Genomic DNA, 20765 nt, shown 5'->3' with positions numbered 1-20765 from the left:
CTGAAAGATTTCTTGCAGCCTTCTCTCGGTTTGTCGCACGGAGACAATGCCCCCAGCGCATTTACTCCGACAATGGCAAAACCTTCGTAGGGGCCTCAAAGGCGCTCGAACAAGATTTCCTGAACGCCACCAAGCTTGATATAATAAAGGCATTTCCCCAGCACATTTTATCCTGGCAGTTCATTCCGCCAAGCGCGCCCCATATGGGAGGACTGTGGGAAGCAGGGGTCAAAAGTTTTAAGACCCTGTTTTACAAGTCTTCGTCCACTGTCAAATACACCTTCGAGGAACTTTCCACTCTCCTGTGTAGGATCGAAGCGTGCCTAAACTCCAGGCCAATCTCTCCCATGAGCGAGGATCCAGAGGACCTGCTGGCCCTAAGCCCGGGACATTTCCTGATTGGAGGACCGCTCTTATCCATTGCGGAACCGGAAATTCTGGTCGAGCCTATGTCACTGATCAACCGATGGCAGCGACTGAAGGCAATCCAGCAGGCTTTCTGCCGCCGCTGGAAGAGTGAGTACCTCAAGGAGCTTCACAAACGGAACAAGTGGAAGTCACCGACTCGCGCACTCTGCCCGGGGCTGACGGTCTCGTCCGAGTGGCTGATGTCACCACCGCGCGTGGGTCTATCCGAAGACCCGTAGCGAAGCTTATTCTGTTGCAAGACAGCAGGAGTCCTGAGCCTAAAACCGTATCGTGACTCCCAATCCCTCTATGTTCCCTCCGAATGTCCTCGTCTCCGTGCATGTTGTTCGTTCCCGCGCATAGACTAATCCACTCCCCCCTACGTAATTTCTTTCGTTACAGTTCGTTCAGCTCCCCCCTTCATAGCGACATGGCCCCCACACGTCTGCCGCACCACCGCAGCAAACGAGCTGCTCCGCAGGGCACGAACGTGTACCGATGCCGGGTCTGTCGGGGGGTTCATGCACTCCGGCAGTGTCAGCGCTTCCTGAACCTCCGGGGGGAAAAGCGGCTCCGGGCGGTGCTGATCAACAAGTATTGTCCCAATTGCTTGGCACACGAGCATTCATCCGACGCTTGCCGGACTCGCCATGGTTGCCGACGATGCGGGCAAAGGCACCATACCCTGCTGCACATGGCCGACCAAACGCCGAGACAACGTGCCTCCGCCCGGCGGCGCGGCCAATCACCCCCCTCCGGGCGTGCTGCACCCCCGCTACAACCCTGTTCCCGATCATCGTCCGACCGCTCCGCTTCCCCAGAAGGCGCACCCGAAATCTCTTTATCCTCCCTGCTCCACGCCAGGACGACGACTGTCCTGCCAACCGCAGTTCTCCGGTTGGGCAATGGCTCGAAATCCTTCGAGACCCGCGTCCTTCTCGATGCGTGTGCGGCTGAGAGCCGCATCAATCGCTCCTTTGGGGTTAGCTGTGACCAAGGTCGGGGTCGACCAAGCCTGTACGGCCGTCCTCGAGTCGAGGTCCGACGAGACGTTCCGACGGAACGTTATATTCCGGGTCGAAGAGGACTTGCTCATCCGCACTCCCATCCGGGAAGTGGCGGCGCCGGTTCGGGAGAAATTCGCCACCCTGATCCTGGCCGACCCCTATTTCTATCGGCCGGCGTCGGTGTCCGTGGTACTCGGGGCAGACCTCTATCCGGAGGTCATCCAACCAGGCTGTGTGCCCGGTCATAGCGGTACTCCCGCAGCCCAGAGCACCGTGTTCGGATGGGTCGTCTCCGGCTCCTGTGGGATCTAGGCGCTCCAGAACGTTGCCGTCCCCCGTCCTTTATATGTCCAGGGTGGCAATTGCAACATGTTGCAAGGGGGGCGGTATGTTCACGCCACCGGGTGAACAGCAGTGAGCGGCGAAGAGCAGTGAAGAGTGAGGAGGGTTTTTTGATCCTCGGCATCTACGGTCACACCAGGAGGGGTGACTGGGTTTTTTCCAATGGGCATCGCCATTAGTCAGAATCGAGATTTTCACCCGAACACCCGTTCATCTCCTTTAGCTTTATTTTGCGATTTGTCACTTTTTAAAACCGAACCATTTCGTGTGTGTGTCGGTATACCTTGTGAATTAAATAAATCAAACATAGAATTAAAACGAAGGTTTTCGCGCGTTTTAATCATTCTACTCACGTACGAGACCCTGAAGATATTGGCACCCGCCAACCACTTGCTACTATATCGGGTCCTTCCGCCCCGCCACAAACAAAGTGAATATACTTTTTTTGAGGGGAAAGGGAATAAAATGAAAACACGAACACGAAAAGCATTGAGTGACAAAGGTGTGATTTATTATTTTGGATTGCTTTTTCGGGTTTTTTTTTCCTGTACTTCTTCACGTTTTCTCTCCAGCGTCTGCTTCTCTTTTGTCGCCGTTTTCAATTGTCTGCAATGTTTCTTTCTTTCTTTCTTTACTTTGATTCGTTCATTGTAATTTTTTGCCAGTTGTTTGTTGGAAATTTGTTTTTTCAATACTTAGAGCAAAGAATTTTCTCTGTCTGCATCGTTAGACAAATTAAAAAGGGTTCCAAAATGGCACCAAAATGGGTGCTTAGGGTTGTATACATACAATAAACTACAGACTGAAGATGCCAGAGGCGAGGAAGAAAGAAAGAACCAAAGAGGGTGTTATGAAAAGAGATAGAAAGATTTTTTGCTGTATCTTAGTATATTGGTTGAGCTTTAATTCCTTTTCAAAACCTATTATGGAATAGTGTTATTGTGATCAACAGAGATAACACACTTCGTATGCTATATTACTGCTTAAGGAAACATTGAGTAATAATACTTTCTGAACAATATTTTTAAAATTTGTAAACAGCTAAAAATATTCAATCTTTTGATGGTTTTCTTAATCGTTTTCTTTTCTTTTTTTTTGAATCTATCTTGAATTAAATCTATCTATCTGGTATATGGCTGCTGATAATCAAAAGAGAAAGGCTAAAAAACATTTAAAAGTGCATACTTTGCTTATTATAAATAGAAGATTTTAATACTAGACTCATATTCTGTACTACTGTACTGTACGACCAGAACACCCCTTATGAGAGTAAACAGTCTCAAGTGCTTTTGCATTGGTGTTCATGCTCTTTTATCACAAAGAACAAAAGTAAAACGGAAAAAGAAAATCGAACATGGGAAGGATATTTTTATGCGCTTCTTAGGTTTATCGCAGGAGGCGGAATCTAATGGGATTTTCAACGCATAAAAACGATAAATCTATGCATTGCAAAGAGTTTTGGGTCACGGGAGACCACGGAAACTTTTTCATTTTCACTTTAAATGCGCTAACGAGCCAGTTCCATTAAACGCATTTATGTATATATTATGTATATATTTACTCGTTTTTTTTGTTATTGTGGTTCATATATTTTGCTTTTTGTTTTTATTATTATTTTAGCAATTGGAATTTTAAAACCGACAAAAATGCATAAACCAAAAGGTTGTTTTCGCTAACAAACGTTTGCATTTGTTTATGCTAACAGATTTTCAATTGAAATTGGTTCGAAAAAAAATAATAGTGTCTCTATGCCGCCAGCGAGAAGTGTAGTCCAAACTGTTTGGCCAAAAAGCATTCTCCCACACACGCACACACGCACACATACGCATCAGGGACTTCCTATCTTCCTCAGAATGTGAGAAAAACTTTTGCGACCTGTTGGAAGAGTTCTTTGGAATTTTTAAGGATTTCAGAAATGTTCGCTGTTTGGATTTCAATGAGGTGACTCCAGACACTGAGTACAATGGGCGGCTGTACATTGCAGCGGCCAATGAGGATACGATGGACTGGGTGGCGGGCAACGTATGCTCCATGGAGACATATCAGGCCACCAGTCTCATAGACTTCCTACACCTGACACCGGCCAGAGTTACATGGCCAAAGGTCGAGAAGTGTTTCCAAGCAATTTTCGAGCTTCTGGAACAGCAGAATGCTGATATTACGACGGAGAAGTGGGCCGTGGTGAGCCGCAAAGATGCAGCCCCCATAGTGACAGATATTTGTCCAAATGAACAGCTTGAGATCTGGATGGTTGCAGAGAGTGTGGACATCATCAAGGAAATATGCAACAGCCTCAAATTTTGTTTTTGGATTATCAAATTTGAGTTTTGCGATTAGAACACGCTTTTAAACAGTCAGTATTTATACCCTTGCAAAAAGGGTATATTAATTTTGGTCAGAAGTGTGCAACGCATAGAAGGAAGCATTTCCGACCATATAAAGTATATATATTCTTGATCAGCATGACGAGACGAGTTCATATAGCCATGTCCGTCCGTCCGTCCGTCCGTCCGTCCGTCCGTCTGTCCGTCTGTCCGTCTGTCCGTCCGTCTGGATCAACGCAAACTCCTCCTAGACCGTTGGAGCTACAGAGCTGAAATTTTGCATGTAGGCTTGTATATACTGCAGGCGTTGTATATCTCGGATTCAGCCGGATCGGATCACTATATCATATAGCTCCCATACAAAAGGCAAAGTCACGAACTGTGACTTTTCTTAATAACTTCGTTGTTTGCTGAGCTATTGTCATGAAATTTAGTATTAGTGATTTAATTATACATATAAACGACTGTGCCAAATTTGATCAAGATCGGGTGTCTATATCATATAGCTCCCATAGGAACGATCTTTCGAAAACAGTGACTTTTGTCAATAACTTCGTCACTTTTGACGCGATTGCTTTCAAATTAAACATTTGTTAGTTTAATATATCTGTTAATGACTGTGCCAAATTTGATAAGGATCGGGTAACTATATCATATAGCTCCCATAGGAACGATCGGTGGAAAACAGTGACTTTGGTCAATATCTTCGTTATTTCCTATGCTAAGATTATAGGCCGTTCTTTCGGACACATTAGCTTTTTAGCTTAAACGTTTTTCCACTTTGATGGCTATAGGTAAGGAAAGAGTTACCATAAAAGTTGCAAGGGTATACAAACTTTGACGCGGTCGAAGTTAGCCCCGGCCCTCTGGTTTTATTTTATGCAATATATATTTGAAATGTTAAAAAAAGGTTACAATTGCGGCAGTCTCATTTGTCTGCCGATTATTCTGACTGGCAACGATAGTTTGTCGTAATAGAAAAATATTGTTGCTTTACTAACGAAACGTTGATTGGTGAATTTTGTCATCAAAGTTTATTATGCCAAAAGTATCCATGTCCTTGTTTCACATCTACTTTGTATCGGCACTCTTTTGACTTGGTTAAGGCTGGAACAGGAATACGTAAACAGGGATAAACAAAACTTCCCAATAATCAATATTGCACGATCTAAAATATTACGTTTCGAATTAAATTCATCTATAAACCAGAGGGATGGTGACAACTTCGACCGCGTCAAAGTTTGTATACCCTTGCAACTTTTTTGGTAACTCTTTCCTTACCTATAGCCATCAAAATGGAAAAACGTTTTATCTAAAAAGGCTAAAGTTTGCGAAAGAACGGCCTAAAATCTTAGCATAGGAAATAACGAAGATATTGATCAAAGTCACTGTTTACCACCGATTGTTCCTATGGGAGCTATATGATATAGTCGCCCGATCTTAGTTTGATTCGGCACAGTCATTAATGGTTATATTAAACTGAGAAATAACAAATTTGTATGACATTTGTGTAGAAAGTAACGAATTTACTTGGGTTCTATTCAATAATCTCTTAGTTTTTCAACTATTTTAACGAAAATTGCTAATAATTCACTGATTAAAAAGAGACAGAAATTTCATACTGCTAAGTTTATTTTCGAAAATATCTAGTACTCTCAGCTGGACGGAAGCAATTCACACATTTTTGAGATCCAAGAAGGCCTGGGATGTTTGTACAATTCGACCTGGTCAAGGGGGTACAGTACTTGAATCATTCTAATTCGTGAACTCATACAGTCAACATCAAAAACAAAACAAAAAGTTTACTTCTGAAAATCAAAAAAGAGAAAAACAAAAGTGAAAACATGTTGACTGTTCAATTGATCATGCAATCCGGAAAGGTTAGTAAACGTGAGGATATAACTTTTCATAATCGTGACCAAGTTTTCTTTTCCAGCCATTGGTTACGAAGCTCCCAATCTCAGCTACCGTATACGAGCTAAAGGCTGACCTTCAAAGCCTTCTCAATATTGAGCCGGAAACATTGGAGATTTCTGCATCTGATGTAACGTGTGCCGATTCAGATCTTTTAATAGAAGTTGCTGGTCTAGGCAAAAACAAACAAATTAAGCCGGTTGTGTCTTGCTATGAAGGCAACAATTTTGTGGGCTTGATACTATTTTCCCTTGGGGGCGAGGATTTCGCCGATCCATTAGTCGATAATTCGGTGTCAGACTCAAGTATCGAAGATAGTGAATCTTCCGTCATTGAGCTATCCTCGGGATCTAGTGGCGGATCCGTCCAGCCATCCACTATTGATTGCAAGCGAGGTATTAAACGAAAAGCCCAAGGACATGAAATAACCATAGAGACTAAACAGTAAGTATTAGGAATAGAAAATCAAAATTCAGTGACTGAATATTCCGTCTTTTGAAAATAGGATCAAATATGTTCTCGAATCCAGTGAGGTGAGTCTAGAAAACCACTCGTATGGAGATATGCAGGAGGCGAGCGATATGGGAGGCTGCGGAATAAAGTCCCGACCACGCCCGGTTAAACATGAAATCGAAATGGAACCTGATGTTATAAATGGTCAGCGGCCCCCGTACGTTAACATTCTCCCAGAGAACAGGCCGTTTGTCGTGGTTATATATTCCTCAGAATGTGAGAAAAACTTTTGCGACCTGTTGGAAGAGTTCTTTGGAATTTTTAAGGATTTCAGAAATGTTCGCTGTTTGGATTTCAATGAGGTGACTCCAGACACTGAGTACAATGGGCGGCTGTACATTGCAGCGGCCAATGAGGATACGATGGGTGGCGGGCAACGTATGCTCCATGGAGACATATCAGGTCACCAGTCTCATAGACTTCCTACACCTGACACCGGCCAGAGTTACATGGCCAAAGGTCGAGAAGTGTTTCCAAGCAATTTTCGAGCTTCTGGAACAGCAGAATGCTGATATTACGACGGAGAAGTGGGCCGTGGTGAGCCGCAAAGATGCAGCCCCCATAGTGACAGATATTTGTCCAAATGAACAGCTTGAGATCTGGATGGATGCAGAGAGTGTGGACATCATTTTGTTTTTGGATTATCAAATTTGAGTTTTGCGATTAGAACACGCTTTTATATTTTTATTTTATGCAATATATATTTTGAAATGTTAAAAAAAGGTTACAATTGCGACAGTCTCATTTGTCTGCCGATTATTCTGACTGGCAACGATAGTTTGTCGTAATAGAAAAATATTGTTGCTTTACTAACGAAACGTTGATTGGTGAATTTTGTCATCAAAGTTTTGCCAAAATTAATCTATAAACCAGAGGGATGGGGCAAACTTCGACCGCGTCAAAGTTTGTATACCCTTGCAACTCTTTTGGTAACTCTTTCCTTACCTATAGCCATCAAAATGGAAAAACGTTTTATCTAAAAAGGCTAAAGTTTGCGAAAGAACGGCCTAAAATCTTAGCATAGGAAATAACGAAGATATTGATCAAAGTCACTGTTTACCACCGATTGTTCCTATGGGAGCTATATGATGTAGTCGCCCGATCTTAGTTTGATTCGGCACAGTCCATTAATGGTTATATTAAACTGAGAAATAACAAATTTTTATGACATTTGCGTAGAAAGTAACGAATTTACTTGGGTTCTATTCAATAATCTCTTAGTTTTTCAACTATTTTAACGAAAATTGCTAATAATTCACTGATTAAAAAGAGACAGAAATTTCATACTGCTAAGTTTATTTTCGAAAATATCTAGTACTCTCAGCTGGACGGAAGCAATTCACACATTTTTGAGATCCAAGAAGGCCTGGGATGTTTGTAAAATTCGACCTGGTCAAGGGGGTACAGTACTTGAATCATTCTAATTCGTGAACTCATACAGTCAACATCAAAAACAAAACAAAAAGTTTACTTCTGAAAATCAAAAAAGAGAAAAACAAAAGTGAAAACATGTTGACTGTTCAATTGATCATGCAATCCGTAAAGGTTAGTAAACGTGAGGATATAACTTTTCATAATCGTGACCAAGTGTTCTTTTCCAGCCATTGGTTACGAAGCTCCCAATCTCAGCTACCGTATACGAGCTAAAGGCTGAGCTTCAGAGCCTTCTCAATATTGAGCCGGAAACATTGGAGATTTCTGCATCTGATGTAACGTGTGCCGATTCAGATCTTTTAATAGAAGTTGCTGGTCTAGGCAAAAACAAACAAATTAAGCCGGTTGTGTCTTGGATCAGACTCGTGGTTGTCTATCCATTCGCCGAGTTGTTTTCTCATCTCCTCTACCGTGCCGTTCATGTTGACTCCGATCCTTTGGCCTGTTTGTAGCAGATCCTCCTTCTTCATGTGGTACATCCATCCTTTCCCCATTTTGAAGTTTTCTTTCCAATTTTCAAACTTTTGTCTTGTTTAAAATTTCACCAGTATAGCACGTTGGGCGCCAGTTGTAACGATCCTTTTTCGTCCTTCGGGATATTTACAATTATCTCTTGCTATGAAGGCAACAATTTTGTGGGCTTGATACTATTTTCCCTTGGGGGCGAGGATTTCGCCGATCCATTAGTCGATAATTCGGTGTCAGACTCAAGTATCGAAGATAGTGAATCTTCCGTCATTGAGCTATCCTCGGGATCTAGTGGCGGATCCGTCCAGCCATCCACTATTGATTGCAAGCGAGGTATTAAACGAAAAGCCCAAGGACATGAAATAACCATAGAGACTAAACGGTAAGTATTAGGAATAGAAAATCAAATTCAGTGACTGAATATTCCGTCTTTTGAAAATAGGATCAAATATGTTCTCGAATCCATTGAGGAGAGTCTAGAAAACCACTCGTATGGAGATATGCAGGAGGCATGCGATATGGGAGGCTGCGGAATAAAGTCCCGACCACGCCCGGTTAAACATGAAATCGAAATGGAACCTGATGTTATAAGTGGTCAGCGGCCCCGTACGTTAACATTCTCCCAGAGAACAGGCCGTTTGTCGTGGTTATATCTTCCTCAGAATGTGAGAAAAACTTTTGCGACCTGTTGGAAGAGTTCTTTGGAATTTTTAAGGATTTTAGAAATGTTCGCTGTTTGGATTTCAATGAGGTGACTCCAGACACTGAGTACATTGGGCGGCTGTACATTGCAGCGGCCAATGAGGATACGATGTACTGGGTGGCGGGAGTTACCTACCCGGTCACCACACCAACGAATTCACCTTCAACTACACAAACCATGGACAACACATCAAAAAGGGCAACAAATAACACATATGTACATATATACGTACATACATATTTACACACATACATGTATCCATATATAGACACTTACATATATACATATACATACATATATCCATACATACATATATAGACACTTACATACATATATACATTCATACATATATACATAATTAACTGAAGGAGAGAACGGCATTGTCGCCGAATAAAAATATAATTGTGTGTTGAACGTCAAACAAGACGGAGGTTTTAATTTTATAATAAAAAATACTAAAAAGTAAATAAACACAGGGAAAAGTTAGTCTTTTTCCTCGAACACGTCTTGGCTAAGATGTTAACTGGCGCAGCTTAACGACTTCAGGGACGGGAAAAAGTGCCCCGAAGGAACCTACGTTCATGCATAAGTATCTAAGTATCAAAAAAAAAAAACGAAAAGTACTTAAATAATGATTCACAAATATTGCATTGGTAATAAAAAAAAAATTTTATAATAATGCATAAATTGTTGCCTAATCGTGCTAGAGATTGTTAAGTGTGCTAAACCAGTGCATTTTGCGATTGAACCAACTGTATCGGACAGAGCGATAAAGACAACAAAACATGTACATATGTACATACATATACATACATATGTATAAATCGTCAATGTGTACTCAATGATATTGATGTTGGTGTTGCATTTCAGTTTCACTCGAATTTAAAATATTTAATCATCTTTTTCAAATTTTTGCTTCGGGTGTATCGTTCCCCCGAATTCAGCAATTCCCGTTTAGCACATACACACATGTATATGGGTACAAGCTGCGTAACAGGCGACATTGTCGTTTGCTACATTTTGCAGACTTGCGTGTCTCGTCAGAGTGACGGAGATGCCGCAACGGTACAAAGTTGCTTCGCGACAAGCGTCTCTACTTCATCATCTTTTTGGTCTGACCGCGTCGCGGTACAAGCTGCGTAACAGGCGACATTGTCGTTTGCTACATTTTGCAGACTTGCATGTCTCGTCAGAGTGACGGAGATGCCGCAACGGTACAAAGTTGCTTCGCGACAAGCGTCTCTATTTTATCATCTTTTTCGTCTGACCGCGTCGCGAGTCGCACATTTTGGTGGCTTTACGTGTTCCGTTAGAACAGAACGACAGCGATGTCGCGACAGTCAGAATTGTTTGACAAGTGGCGTCGCAAATTTTGGAGTGCGTTTTGTAGTTTCCTAATCTTTGGGCAGCGAGTCATTTAATTTTCAACCGCCTAGAAAGCAACATCGATCTTCAAAAAAAAAAAAAAAAAAAAAAAAAAAAATATATATAAAAGAAAAGTAGACAGAAGTCAAAGCGTGTGCAAATTAAACAACAAGCTGTGAAATTCGAATGCTTCAAGTTTGAGCGAGCAAAGGCCCAACAATATTAGCCGAAAGTGAAAGGGGTAAGGTACATATATATATATATATAGATAAAAAAAAAAAAAAGAAACCAACAACAAAATTGATTCAAATAAAATATTTAAAACTATAAACAAAAAACACTACTATAATAATAGTATAACTTTCCCCAACTTTGTGATTCCCAAGGGACCCTCCAAAGTAAAAGGGGGCAAACCAGCCTCTGGTTTTTATACTCAAAAAAAAAAAAAAAAAAAAAAAAAAAAAGAAACCAACAACAAAATTGATTCAAATAAAATATTTAAAACTATAAACAAAAAACACTACTATAAAAATAGTATAACTTTCCCCAACTTTGTGATTCCCAAGGGACCCTCCAAAGTAAAAGGGGGCAAACCAGCCTCTGGTTTTCATACTCAAAAAAAAAAAAAAAAGGAGGAGAACAAATAGCTAAACGATACATAAGCTGTTTAAACCAACACATAAGTTGTTGTACAAATTTCTTTTTTTTTCGTGTTCTTATTGCGCTAGACGGTTATATGTGCCCACAAGTTTGTGTGTATGTGTAACCGGAACCTGCTGTATTGGACAGAGCTAATAAAAAAATGAAGTAAGTAAGTCGTCTCGCCGACTTGGGTATACCATACACCAGGTGAAACAAATATTTAAAATTTCGAAAACCAAATGTATGTCTACTAAATTGTTTTAACATGCCTCGTACCATTTGCTATCTCGCTCACTCTACAAACACACGAGCACTCTAGCGCCGCCACTAGCCAACGGCCAATTCTACCCGTATGGATCGCGTAGCAAAATACGTTCGTACGTATATTTTGCATGTTTCTAGTCCGATTTCAATCAAATTTTTTAGTTTGATAGAATAAGATAAGATTTATTAGTCTGCCAAATTTGATCGCGATGGTCAAAAAATTGCAAGAGCCAATCGGTTTTTTCTAAATTATGGAGGCGGAAGTGGGCGTGGCAACATACTAAAATATATATATGCTGCGTAGATACTAAGCCAGTACACATACTAAATTTGGTGACTTTAGCTTTGTTAGTTTTCGAGAAAATCAGTTTTGTTTAATTTTCAGGGGCGGAAATGGGCGTGGCAAAATTTTTAAATAGTCAATATCTGCGTGTTTATTAAGCTAGCTTACATACCAAATTTAATGTCGGTAGCTTTCATAGTTTTTAAGAAAATCAGATTTATGTAAATTCCGGGGGCGGAAGGGGGCGTGGCAAAAATTATAAACAAACTCGATAAGCGTACATACTACACGAGACTGCATACCAAATTTGGTGGCTCTAGCTCTTATAGTCTCCGAGATCTAGGTGTTCATACGGACGGACGGACGGACGGACAGACGGACATGGCTAGATCGACTCGGTTTTTGATCCTGATCAGAATATATATACTTTGTGGGGTCGGAGATGCTTCCTTCTGCCTGTTACATACATTTTGGCGACTTTAATATACCATTTCACCCTATGGGTGTATGGTATAAAAAACAAAAAAAAAACCCACAAAACACAAAAAAAAAATTGAGTCAACAGATTAAAAAAAAAGAAGGAAGGACACACTATCTAGTCTAAGAGACTAGATACTAACAAAACAAATTCAAAAAAAATAATTTTTCGAATTACCAATGAGTTTCGAATTATCAATGGCTTTAGATCAGGAGATTCCTCCAGCCCAACCCACTGGCCCACAAACACAGGAGCCATTAGGTGGGTTTAAGATATCCGATTTATTACAATTGATTCAGTCTATGCCTGTATATGAGGGAAATAAAGAGGGACTAAAAGAATTCATTACCAATGTTGAGGAGTTTTTAATGCTTATTAAAGGAGCAGATCAGACACCGGGGTCATGATTTTGAGAGCAATCAGGAACAAAATTCAGGGTAAAGCTCATGAAGTCTTGTATCAATCAAATGTGCGACTTAATTGGAATGAAATTAAAGATACCTTAATTAAACACTTTGTCGATAAAAGAACCGAGTATAATCTAATAGCAGAACTTGGAATATTAACACTACAAAGCCATCCGGTAGAGATATTATACGAAAAAATCACAAATATTCAAAGAGCTCTACTAAACATCATTGACCAAAAGGATACCAATCCAACTATCATACAAACAAAGAAAGAATTGTTTCTTAACCAATGTCTAACCACTTTTCTGAAGGACTTCGTGGACCTTTAGGTTCAATAGTTCGAGGCAGAAACCCCACGGATATCGTTACAGCATATGAAATAGCAATTGCGGAAAAGGAAGTTTATACTAGTCAAAGAGAAGCTAGGCGAATAAATCAGAGATTTGAAAGAACAACGTATAATGGTCGAAATTCGGAATCGTGTGGGCCCCGAAACCAACAAAAAAGGGAGAGACATTGGTCTCAAGAGGGAAAAACAAATAATTACAGTAACAACAATCAAGACCATTTAAACAAAAAAAGTACGACAATGAGCAACAAAGTGACCGACAGAGACAGAAAAATTGGGGAAACTATAGTACCCAAACTAGAAATTCCAACTTCTCTAACCAGTCTGCAAAATCCAACACAAACAACAGTAATCAAATAAAAAAAAGAGATGAGTTGCACAACATTAATGATGACCAAAATTTTCAGTATGTAGTCTCAACATCCTAGCAGGCTACATAACCAAGCACACACATGGCTCGATTTTACCATATGTTCAAATTTAATTCCCATATGGTAAAAAATTAAACCTTTTGATCGACACAGGGTCTACTACTTCTTTTCTTGACCCTCAATTTGTTCCAAGCGAACAACATATTAAACTAACCGAGCCAAGAATTATAAAAACAATTATAAATACACATGCACTATATTCAGCATGTTTACTAGACATATTTAATGAATTTAACCAAAATGGTACACTAAAATTTTTATTATTTAATTCCATTCATTTCGATGGCCTTACAGGAGTCGATTTACTAAAAACATTGAAAGCAAAAGTAGACTTAGAAAATTTCGTGTTGATCACACAAAATGCTAAACTCCCAATACTCACAAAAGAAAATTTAGCAAGAGAAAAGCTAGAGATTGAGCATTCAACCAGAAAACTAATCAAGATCCCTGTTAACCTTAAAGAAGGCACTTTTCTTTGTCAAGAAATACAACTAGATAATGACCTTTTTATTTCAAACGGATTATATTCAGCAGAAAATAACTTCAGTTGGGTCGAAATAACAAATTATTATAAATTAAAAGTATATGTTTTGACCAACCCCTTCAAGTAAATTCATATTCCAAAGGCCAGCATATAGAAGTAAACATCGCTTTCCAAAATGATAATGAAACAGATTTAAGCTCATTTGATTTTAACAAAGTAATTAGAACTGCCCATATCAACTCAGAAGAAATCCAATTATTAAAAGACATTTGTGTTGAATTTTCTGACATCTTTTATGACGACAGTAAGCAACTATCATTTACAAACGAAGTCAAACATAAATTTTGACTAAAGATGATATCCCGATTTATACAAGACCCTATAGGTATGGGTTCCATGAAAGAATTGAGGTAAAGGAACAATTAAAAAAATTACTCGATAATAAAATAATAAGACATAGTCACTCTCCTTGGAGTGCACCGGTTTGGCTTGTGCCAAAAAAAGCCGATGCCTCAGGAAAGAAAGCTAAATGAGAAAACCATAAAAGACAAGTACCCTATGCCAATAATAAACGATGTCTTGGATAGAATTGGGAAATCGAAATATTTTTCAATACTGGATTTAGCCAGTGGTTACCACCAGATAGAGATGCACAAGGACGACATCCAGAAAACAGCATTTTCGGCGGAGGGAGGACATTACGAGTTTATCAGAATGCCCTTTGGCCTGACTAATGCACCTGCAACTTTTCAAAGGGTAATAGATTCCTTATTTGGTGACTTATTTGGAACCTGTTGCCTTGCATATATGGATGACATCATTGTTTTCTCGCCATCCTTACAGGAACATATCCAACATTTAAAAAAAGTCTTCAAGAAAATTAGAAATGCAAATTTAAAATTACAACCGGATAAGTCTGAATTCCTGAAAAAGGAAATCGAATATCTGGGTCACATTGTTACCCCCGAAGGGGTAAAGCCAAACCCGACAAAGATTGAGACAATAAAGAAATTCCCTTTGCCTACTACACAGAAACAAATTAAATCATTCTTAGGTGTCATGGGTTATTATAGAAAGTTTATTAAAGATTTTGCTAAAATAACAAAACCACTAACTAAACAACTGAAGGGAAAATCAAAGGTTACTGTTGATGAGGACTTTATCAAAACTTTCGAATATTGTAAAACCTTGTTATGTAATGACCTGATCCTAATATACCCTGATTTCGATAAACCGTTTATACTTACTACAGATGCAAGTAATGTCGCTTTAGGGGCTGTTTTATCTCAAGGAAACTTGGGATCGGACAAGCCAGTTTCATTCGCTAGCAGAACACTAACGGACACCGAGGCGAACTACTCTACCGTCGAAAAAGAGATGCTTGCCATAATTTGGGCAATTAAGTATTTTAGACCGTATCTTTTTGGTCAAAAATTTAAAATTGTCACTGACCATAAGCCCCTGACATGGCTTATGAGTTTCAAGGAACCAAATTCCAAATTGGTGAGATGGAAGCTCAGACTGTTAGAGTACGATTACGAAGTTATATACAAAAAGGGGTCTCAAAACGTGATTGCTGACGCCTTGAGCAGAACAACACTTGATATCAACTTAAATGACCAAGAATCAGTCGAGGCGACATGTGAGGAAACCGTACATTCAGGCCTGGAGAACATTTCACAACTTATAGCAATTTCGGAAAAATGTTTAAACGATTTTAATATCCAAATTATCCTTAACAAAGATCCAGTTTCTAACATCAAAATCGAAAGCCCGTTTAAAAAACAAACTTCGCCGCATTATATCAGAACCCATTTTAATAAAAAAGTCGTGAATAGAATTTTGAGAACTATTTTAAAACCAAATAAAACTTGTGCAATTTTTACCACTGACACAATATTCAAAATAGTACAAGAGGTTTTTTCACAGTTTTTTTCAAACAGTACACTCTATAAACTTGTTAGATGCACAGAGTTTTTGGAAGAACGTACCACACAGGATGAACAAGAAAAATAAATTAGAGACTATCACTATTATAATAATCACAGGGAATTGATGAAACTCTAGCCCATTTAAAAATAACAATATTTTCCACATATGAAGCAAAAAATTACAAAAACAATAAACAATTGTGACTTATGCCAAACCCTGAATACGATAGACATCCGCAAAAAGTTCCCTATCAGGAAACAGAGGTTCCAAAACTCCATTAGACATAATTCATATCGATTTGTACACCATTAACCATCAAAATGTTTTAACAATAATAGACAAGTTTTCAAAATTTGCTGCTGGGTACACTATACCAGCAAGAGATAGCCTAAATATAGTAAAATCAATCAGACATTTTATGTGCACTCATGGCATACCTAAAACGATTGTTTGTGACCAGGGTGCAGAGTTCGCAGGAAATCTTTTCATTGATTTTTGCACTCAATACAATATCACCAGACATGTCACATCTTTTCAACAGTCTTCAAGTAACGCCCCTGTTGAACGATTTCATTCGTCTTTAACAGAAATTTACAGACTAATAATGGAAAAGAGGAAACTGAAAAAACTCCACAATACATGACGATATCCTCGCAGAAGCATTGATCACTTACAACAATGCTATACACTCTGCAACTAATTTCACACCCTTTGAATTATTCTCGGGTCGAACCCACCTGTTTCAAAAAGCATTAAAATTTACTAACGAACACGATTATTTACAAGACTTAGACCTTTATCAAAAAAAAATATACCCCAAGATTGCTCAACAAATATCTGATCAAAATAAAAAACGAACTTTAAAACTAAACCAAGAAAGGAAGGATCCACCAGAAGTGGAAACTGACGAGACAGTCAGAAAAGAAAATAGAAGAAATAAATTGACTCCTCGCTTTTCAAAACATATTGTCACTAAAGATAAGGGGTCACATTTATTACAAAGAAAAAGCAAAAAATTCACAAGTCAAAAATAAAACGATTGACAAGAAAGCCTTAGCAAAAAACCAGGTATACATATATATAATATAAAATACAAAAACACAAGCAAACAAAAAATTATTAAATACGATTTTCATATATACCTAATTATTGTAAACAACAACATACTTATTACACAAAAAGAATAAAAAAAAAGAAAGGAATTTAGGGAAATTAAAGGGAGCATGAACAAATGAATAAACAATGTCAATCATCAATGAACGTTAATAATAAAATAATTATAAAATTTTCAAACATTACCGATCAACCGATAATAACAAACAGAATATTATAGGTAAATTAAAAAAAAAAAAAAAAAAAAAAAAAACTATAAAAATAAGATCTATAAGGAATTAAGCACTGAACACAACGAAATCCATGTTCGTCAATATTTAAATAGAATTGGCCCTAGCATTGATGTTATGTATAACCATTTAAATAATACTTTATTTTTTTTTTTTTGCTTAAAATTATCCCAAAATTTATTTTTTTTTTCAACTAAAGAAGACAAGATCACAGAAATTTTAGAAAAACGAAATGTCACAATTTCATCGCAAGAACATTTATATAGATTACTTGAAATAGATACATTTGTAAACAAAACTAATGTAATATTTTACATAAAAATTCCAATGTTCAGAATTAAAGATTATAAATTCATTCATTATACCATTGCCAATGACAAGACTAAATATCTAAAAATACCTAAACATGTTATTTATAATAGATATAGTATTAAGCCTCTTAAAGATAAAATTATGTTTTTTTTTTTTGCCCCAACGTGGGATACAAATTATCTACAAGAAATCATCATGGACAGAACAACCGGAAATTCTGGAACCAGAAAGGGAGTTTGTTTTGTTGGTGTTAAATAGACTTAAAACCTAGCATAGACAACTCACCTGGAAGCAATCAAAGCGCAACTATATTTTAATCCTTTGAAGAGGATCAATTGTTCTCAAACCACCACAGTCGCTACTAATTTCGTTCAGACCACCGCTATGGCCTCACTTCAATCCAGTGGGGGAGGAGTTACCTACCCGGTCACCACACCAACGAATTCACCTTCAACTACACAAACCATGGACAACACATCAAAAGGGCAACAAATAACACATATGTACATATATACGTACATACATATTTACACACATACATGTATCCATACATACATATATAGACACTTACATACATATATAATTCATACATATTACATAATTAACTGAAGGAGAGAACGGCATTGTCGCCGAATAAAAATATAATTGTGTGTTGAACGTCAAACAAGACGGAGGTTTTAATTTTATAATAAAAAATACTAAAAAGTAAATAAACACAGTGAAAAGTTACTCTTTTTCCTCGAACACGTCTTGGCCAAGATGTTAACTCGGGCAACGTATGCTCCATGGAGACATGTCAGGCCACCAGTCTCATAGACTTCCTACACCTGACACCGGCCAGAGTTACATGGCCAAAGGTCGAGAAGTGTTTCAAGCAATTTTCGAGCTTCTGGAACAGCAGAATGCTGATATTACGACGGAGAAGTGGGCCGTGGTGAGCCGCAAGATGCAGCCCCCATAGTGACAGATATTTGTCCAAATGAACAGCTTGAGATCTGGATGGATGCAGAGAGTGTGGACACCATCAAGGAAAGATGCAACAGCCTCAAATTTTGTTTTTGGATTACAATTTTGAGTTTTGCGATTAGAACACGCTTTTATATTTTATATTATGCAATATATATTTTGAAATGTTAAAAAAAGGTTACAATTGCGGCAGTCTCATTTGTCTGCCGATATTCTGGACTGGCAACGATAGTTTGTCGTAATAGAAAAATATTGTTGCTTTACTAACGAAACGTTGATTGGTGAATTTTGTCATCAAAGTTATTATGCCAAAAGTATCCATGTCCTTGTTTCACATCTACTTTGTATCGGCACTCTTTTGACTTGGTTAAGGCTGGAACAGGAATACGTAAACAGGATAAACAAAACTTCCCAATAATCAATATTGCACGATCTAAAATATTACGTTTCGAATTAAATTCATCTATAAACCAGAGGATGGGGCAAACTTCGACCGCGTCAAAGTTTGTATACCCTTGCAACTTTTTGGTAACTCTTTCCTTACCTATAGCCATCAAAATGGAAAACGTTTTATCTAAAAAGGCTAAAGTTTGCGAAAGAACGGCCTAAAATCTTAGCATAGGAAATAACGAAGATATTGATCAAAGTCACTGTTTATCACCGATTGTTCCTATGGGAGCTATATGATATAGTCGCCCGATCTTAGTTTGATTCGGCACAGTCATTAATGGTTATATTAAACTGAGAAATAACAAATTTTTATGACATTTGCGTAGAAAGTAACGAATTTACTTGGGTTCTATTCAATAATCTCTTAGTTTTTCAACTATTTTAACGAAAATTGCTAATAATTCACTGATTAAAAAGAGACAGAAAGATTTGGAAATTTCATACTGCTAAGTTTATTTTCGAAATATCTAGTACTCTCAGCTGGACGGAAGCAATTCACACATTTTTGAGATCCAAGAAGGCCTGGGATGTTTGTAAAATTCGACCTGGTCAAGGGGTACAGTACTTGAATCATTCTAATTCGTGAACTCATACAGTCAACATCAAAAATAAAACAAAAAGTTTTACTTCTGAAAATCAAAAAAGAGAAAAACAAAAGTGAAAACATGTGACTGTTCAATTGATCATGCAATCGGAAAGGTTAGTAAACGTGAGGATATAACTTTTCATAATCGTGACCAAGTGTTCTTTTCCAGCCATTGGTTACGAAGCTCCCAATCTCAGCTACCGTATACGAGCTAAAGGCTGAGCTTCAGAGCCTTCTCAATATTGAGCCGGAAACATTGGAGATTTCTGCATCTGATGTAACGTGTGCCGATTCAGATCTTTTAATAGAAGTTGCTGGTCTAGGCAAAAACAAACAAATTAAGCCGGTTGTGTCTTGCTATGAAGGCAACAATTTTGTGGGCTTGATACTATTTTCCCTTGGGGGCGAGGATTTCGCAGATCAAGTATCGAAGATAGTGAATCTTCCGTCGAGCTATCCTCGGATCTAGTGGCGGACCGTCCAGCCATCCACTATTGATTCAAGCGAGGTATTAACGAAAAGCCAAGCATGAAATAACATAGAGACTAAACGGTAAGTATTAGGAATAGAAAATCAAAATTCAGTGACTGAATATTCCGTCTCTTGAAAATAGGATCAAATATGTTCTCGAATCCAGTGAGGAGAGTCTAGAAAACTACTCGTATGGAGATATGCAGTAGGCAAGCGATATGGGAGGCTGCGGAATAAAGTCCCGACCACGCCCGGTTAAACATGAAATCGAAAATGGAACCTGATGTTATAAATGGTCAGCGGCCCCCGTACGTTAACATTCTCCCAGAGAACAGGCCGTTTGTCGTGGTTATATCTTCCTGCAGAATGTGAGAAAAACTTTTGCGACCTGTTGGAAGAGTTCTTTGGAATTTTAAGGATTTCAGAAATGTTCGCTGTTTGGATTTCAATGAGGTGACTCCAGACACTGAGTACAATGGGCGGCTGTACATTGCAGCGGCCAATGAGGATACGATGGACTGGGTGGCGGGCAACGTATGCTCCATGGAGACATATCAGGCCACCAGTCTCATAGACTTCCTACACCTGACACCGGCCAGAGTTACATGGCCAAAGGTCGAGAAGTGTTTCCAAGCAATCGAGCTTCTGGAAAGCAGAATGCTGATATTACGACGGAGAAGTGGGCCGTGGTGAGCCGCAAAGATGCAGCCCCCATAGTGACAGATATTTGTCCAAACAGCTTGAGATCTGGATGGATGCAGAGAGTGTGGACATCATCAAGGAAAGATGCAACAGCCTCAAATTTTGTTTTTGGATTATCAAATTTGAGTTTTGCGATTAGAACACGCTTTTATATTTTTATTTTATGCAATATATATTTTGAATG

The 20765-nt window shown here is 38.7% G+C and overlaps 2 protein-coding genes across 2 annotated transcripts; both read left to right on the top strand.

The window, feature by feature from the left end:
- Positions 1–5881: 5881 nt before the first annotated feature.
- On the top strand, positions 5882–7020 carry LOC124461048. Its single transcript, XM_047012639.1, has 4 exons — positions 5882–5961; positions 6018–6439; positions 6501–6695; positions 6783–7020. The coding sequence occupies exons 1-4, from the start codon at positions 5926–5928 to the stop codon at positions 7018–7020; spliced, it is 891 nt and encodes a 296-aa protein (XP_046868595.1). The 5' UTR covers positions 5882–5925.
- A 953-nt stretch (positions 7021–7973) lies between these two features.
- On the top strand, positions 7974–8478 carry LOC124461062. Its single transcript, XM_047012656.1, has 2 exons — positions 7974–8053; positions 8110–8478. Exons 1-2 carry the CDS (start codon positions 8018–8020, stop codon positions 8392–8394), a joined length of 321 nt encoding a protein of 106 aa, XP_046868612.1. The 5' UTR covers positions 7974–8017; the 3' UTR covers positions 8395–8478.
- Positions 8479–20765: the final 12287 nt, after the last annotated feature.

This window comes from Drosophila willistoni, unplaced genomic scaffold, assembly GCF_018902025.1.
Source record: "Drosophila willistoni isolate 14030-0811.24 unplaced genomic scaffold, UCI_dwil_1.1 Seg192, whole genome shotgun sequence".
Lineage (NCBI taxonomy): Eukaryota > Metazoa > Arthropoda > Insecta > Diptera > Drosophilidae > Drosophila > Drosophila willistoni.
Note: the sequence above shows the minus strand (reverse complement) of the source record. Positions and strands in the feature narration are given on the sequence as shown.

Excerpts from the sequence above, each read along its gene's own strand:
- LOC124461062 (XM_047012656.1), top strand. The coding sequence starts at position 8,018 with ATGTTGACTGTTCAATTGATCATGCAATCCGTAAAG. Across the intron at positions 8,054-8,109 it reads TGATCATGCAATCCGTAAAG|CCATTGGTTACGAAGCTCCC; the intron begins GTTAGTAAACGT and ends GTTCTTTTCCAG.
- LOC124461048 (XM_047012639.1), top strand. The coding sequence starts at position 5,926 with ATGTTGACTGTTCAATTGATCATGCAATCCGGAAAG. Across the intron at positions 6,440-6,500 it reads ATAACCATAGAGACTAAACA|GATCAAATATGTTCTCGAAT; the intron begins GTAAGTATTAGG and ends TTTTGAAAATAG. Across the intron at positions 6,696-6,782 it reads ATTCTCCCAGAGAACAGGCC|AAATGTTCGCTGTTTGGATT; the intron begins GTTTGTCGTGGT and ends TAAGGATTTCAG.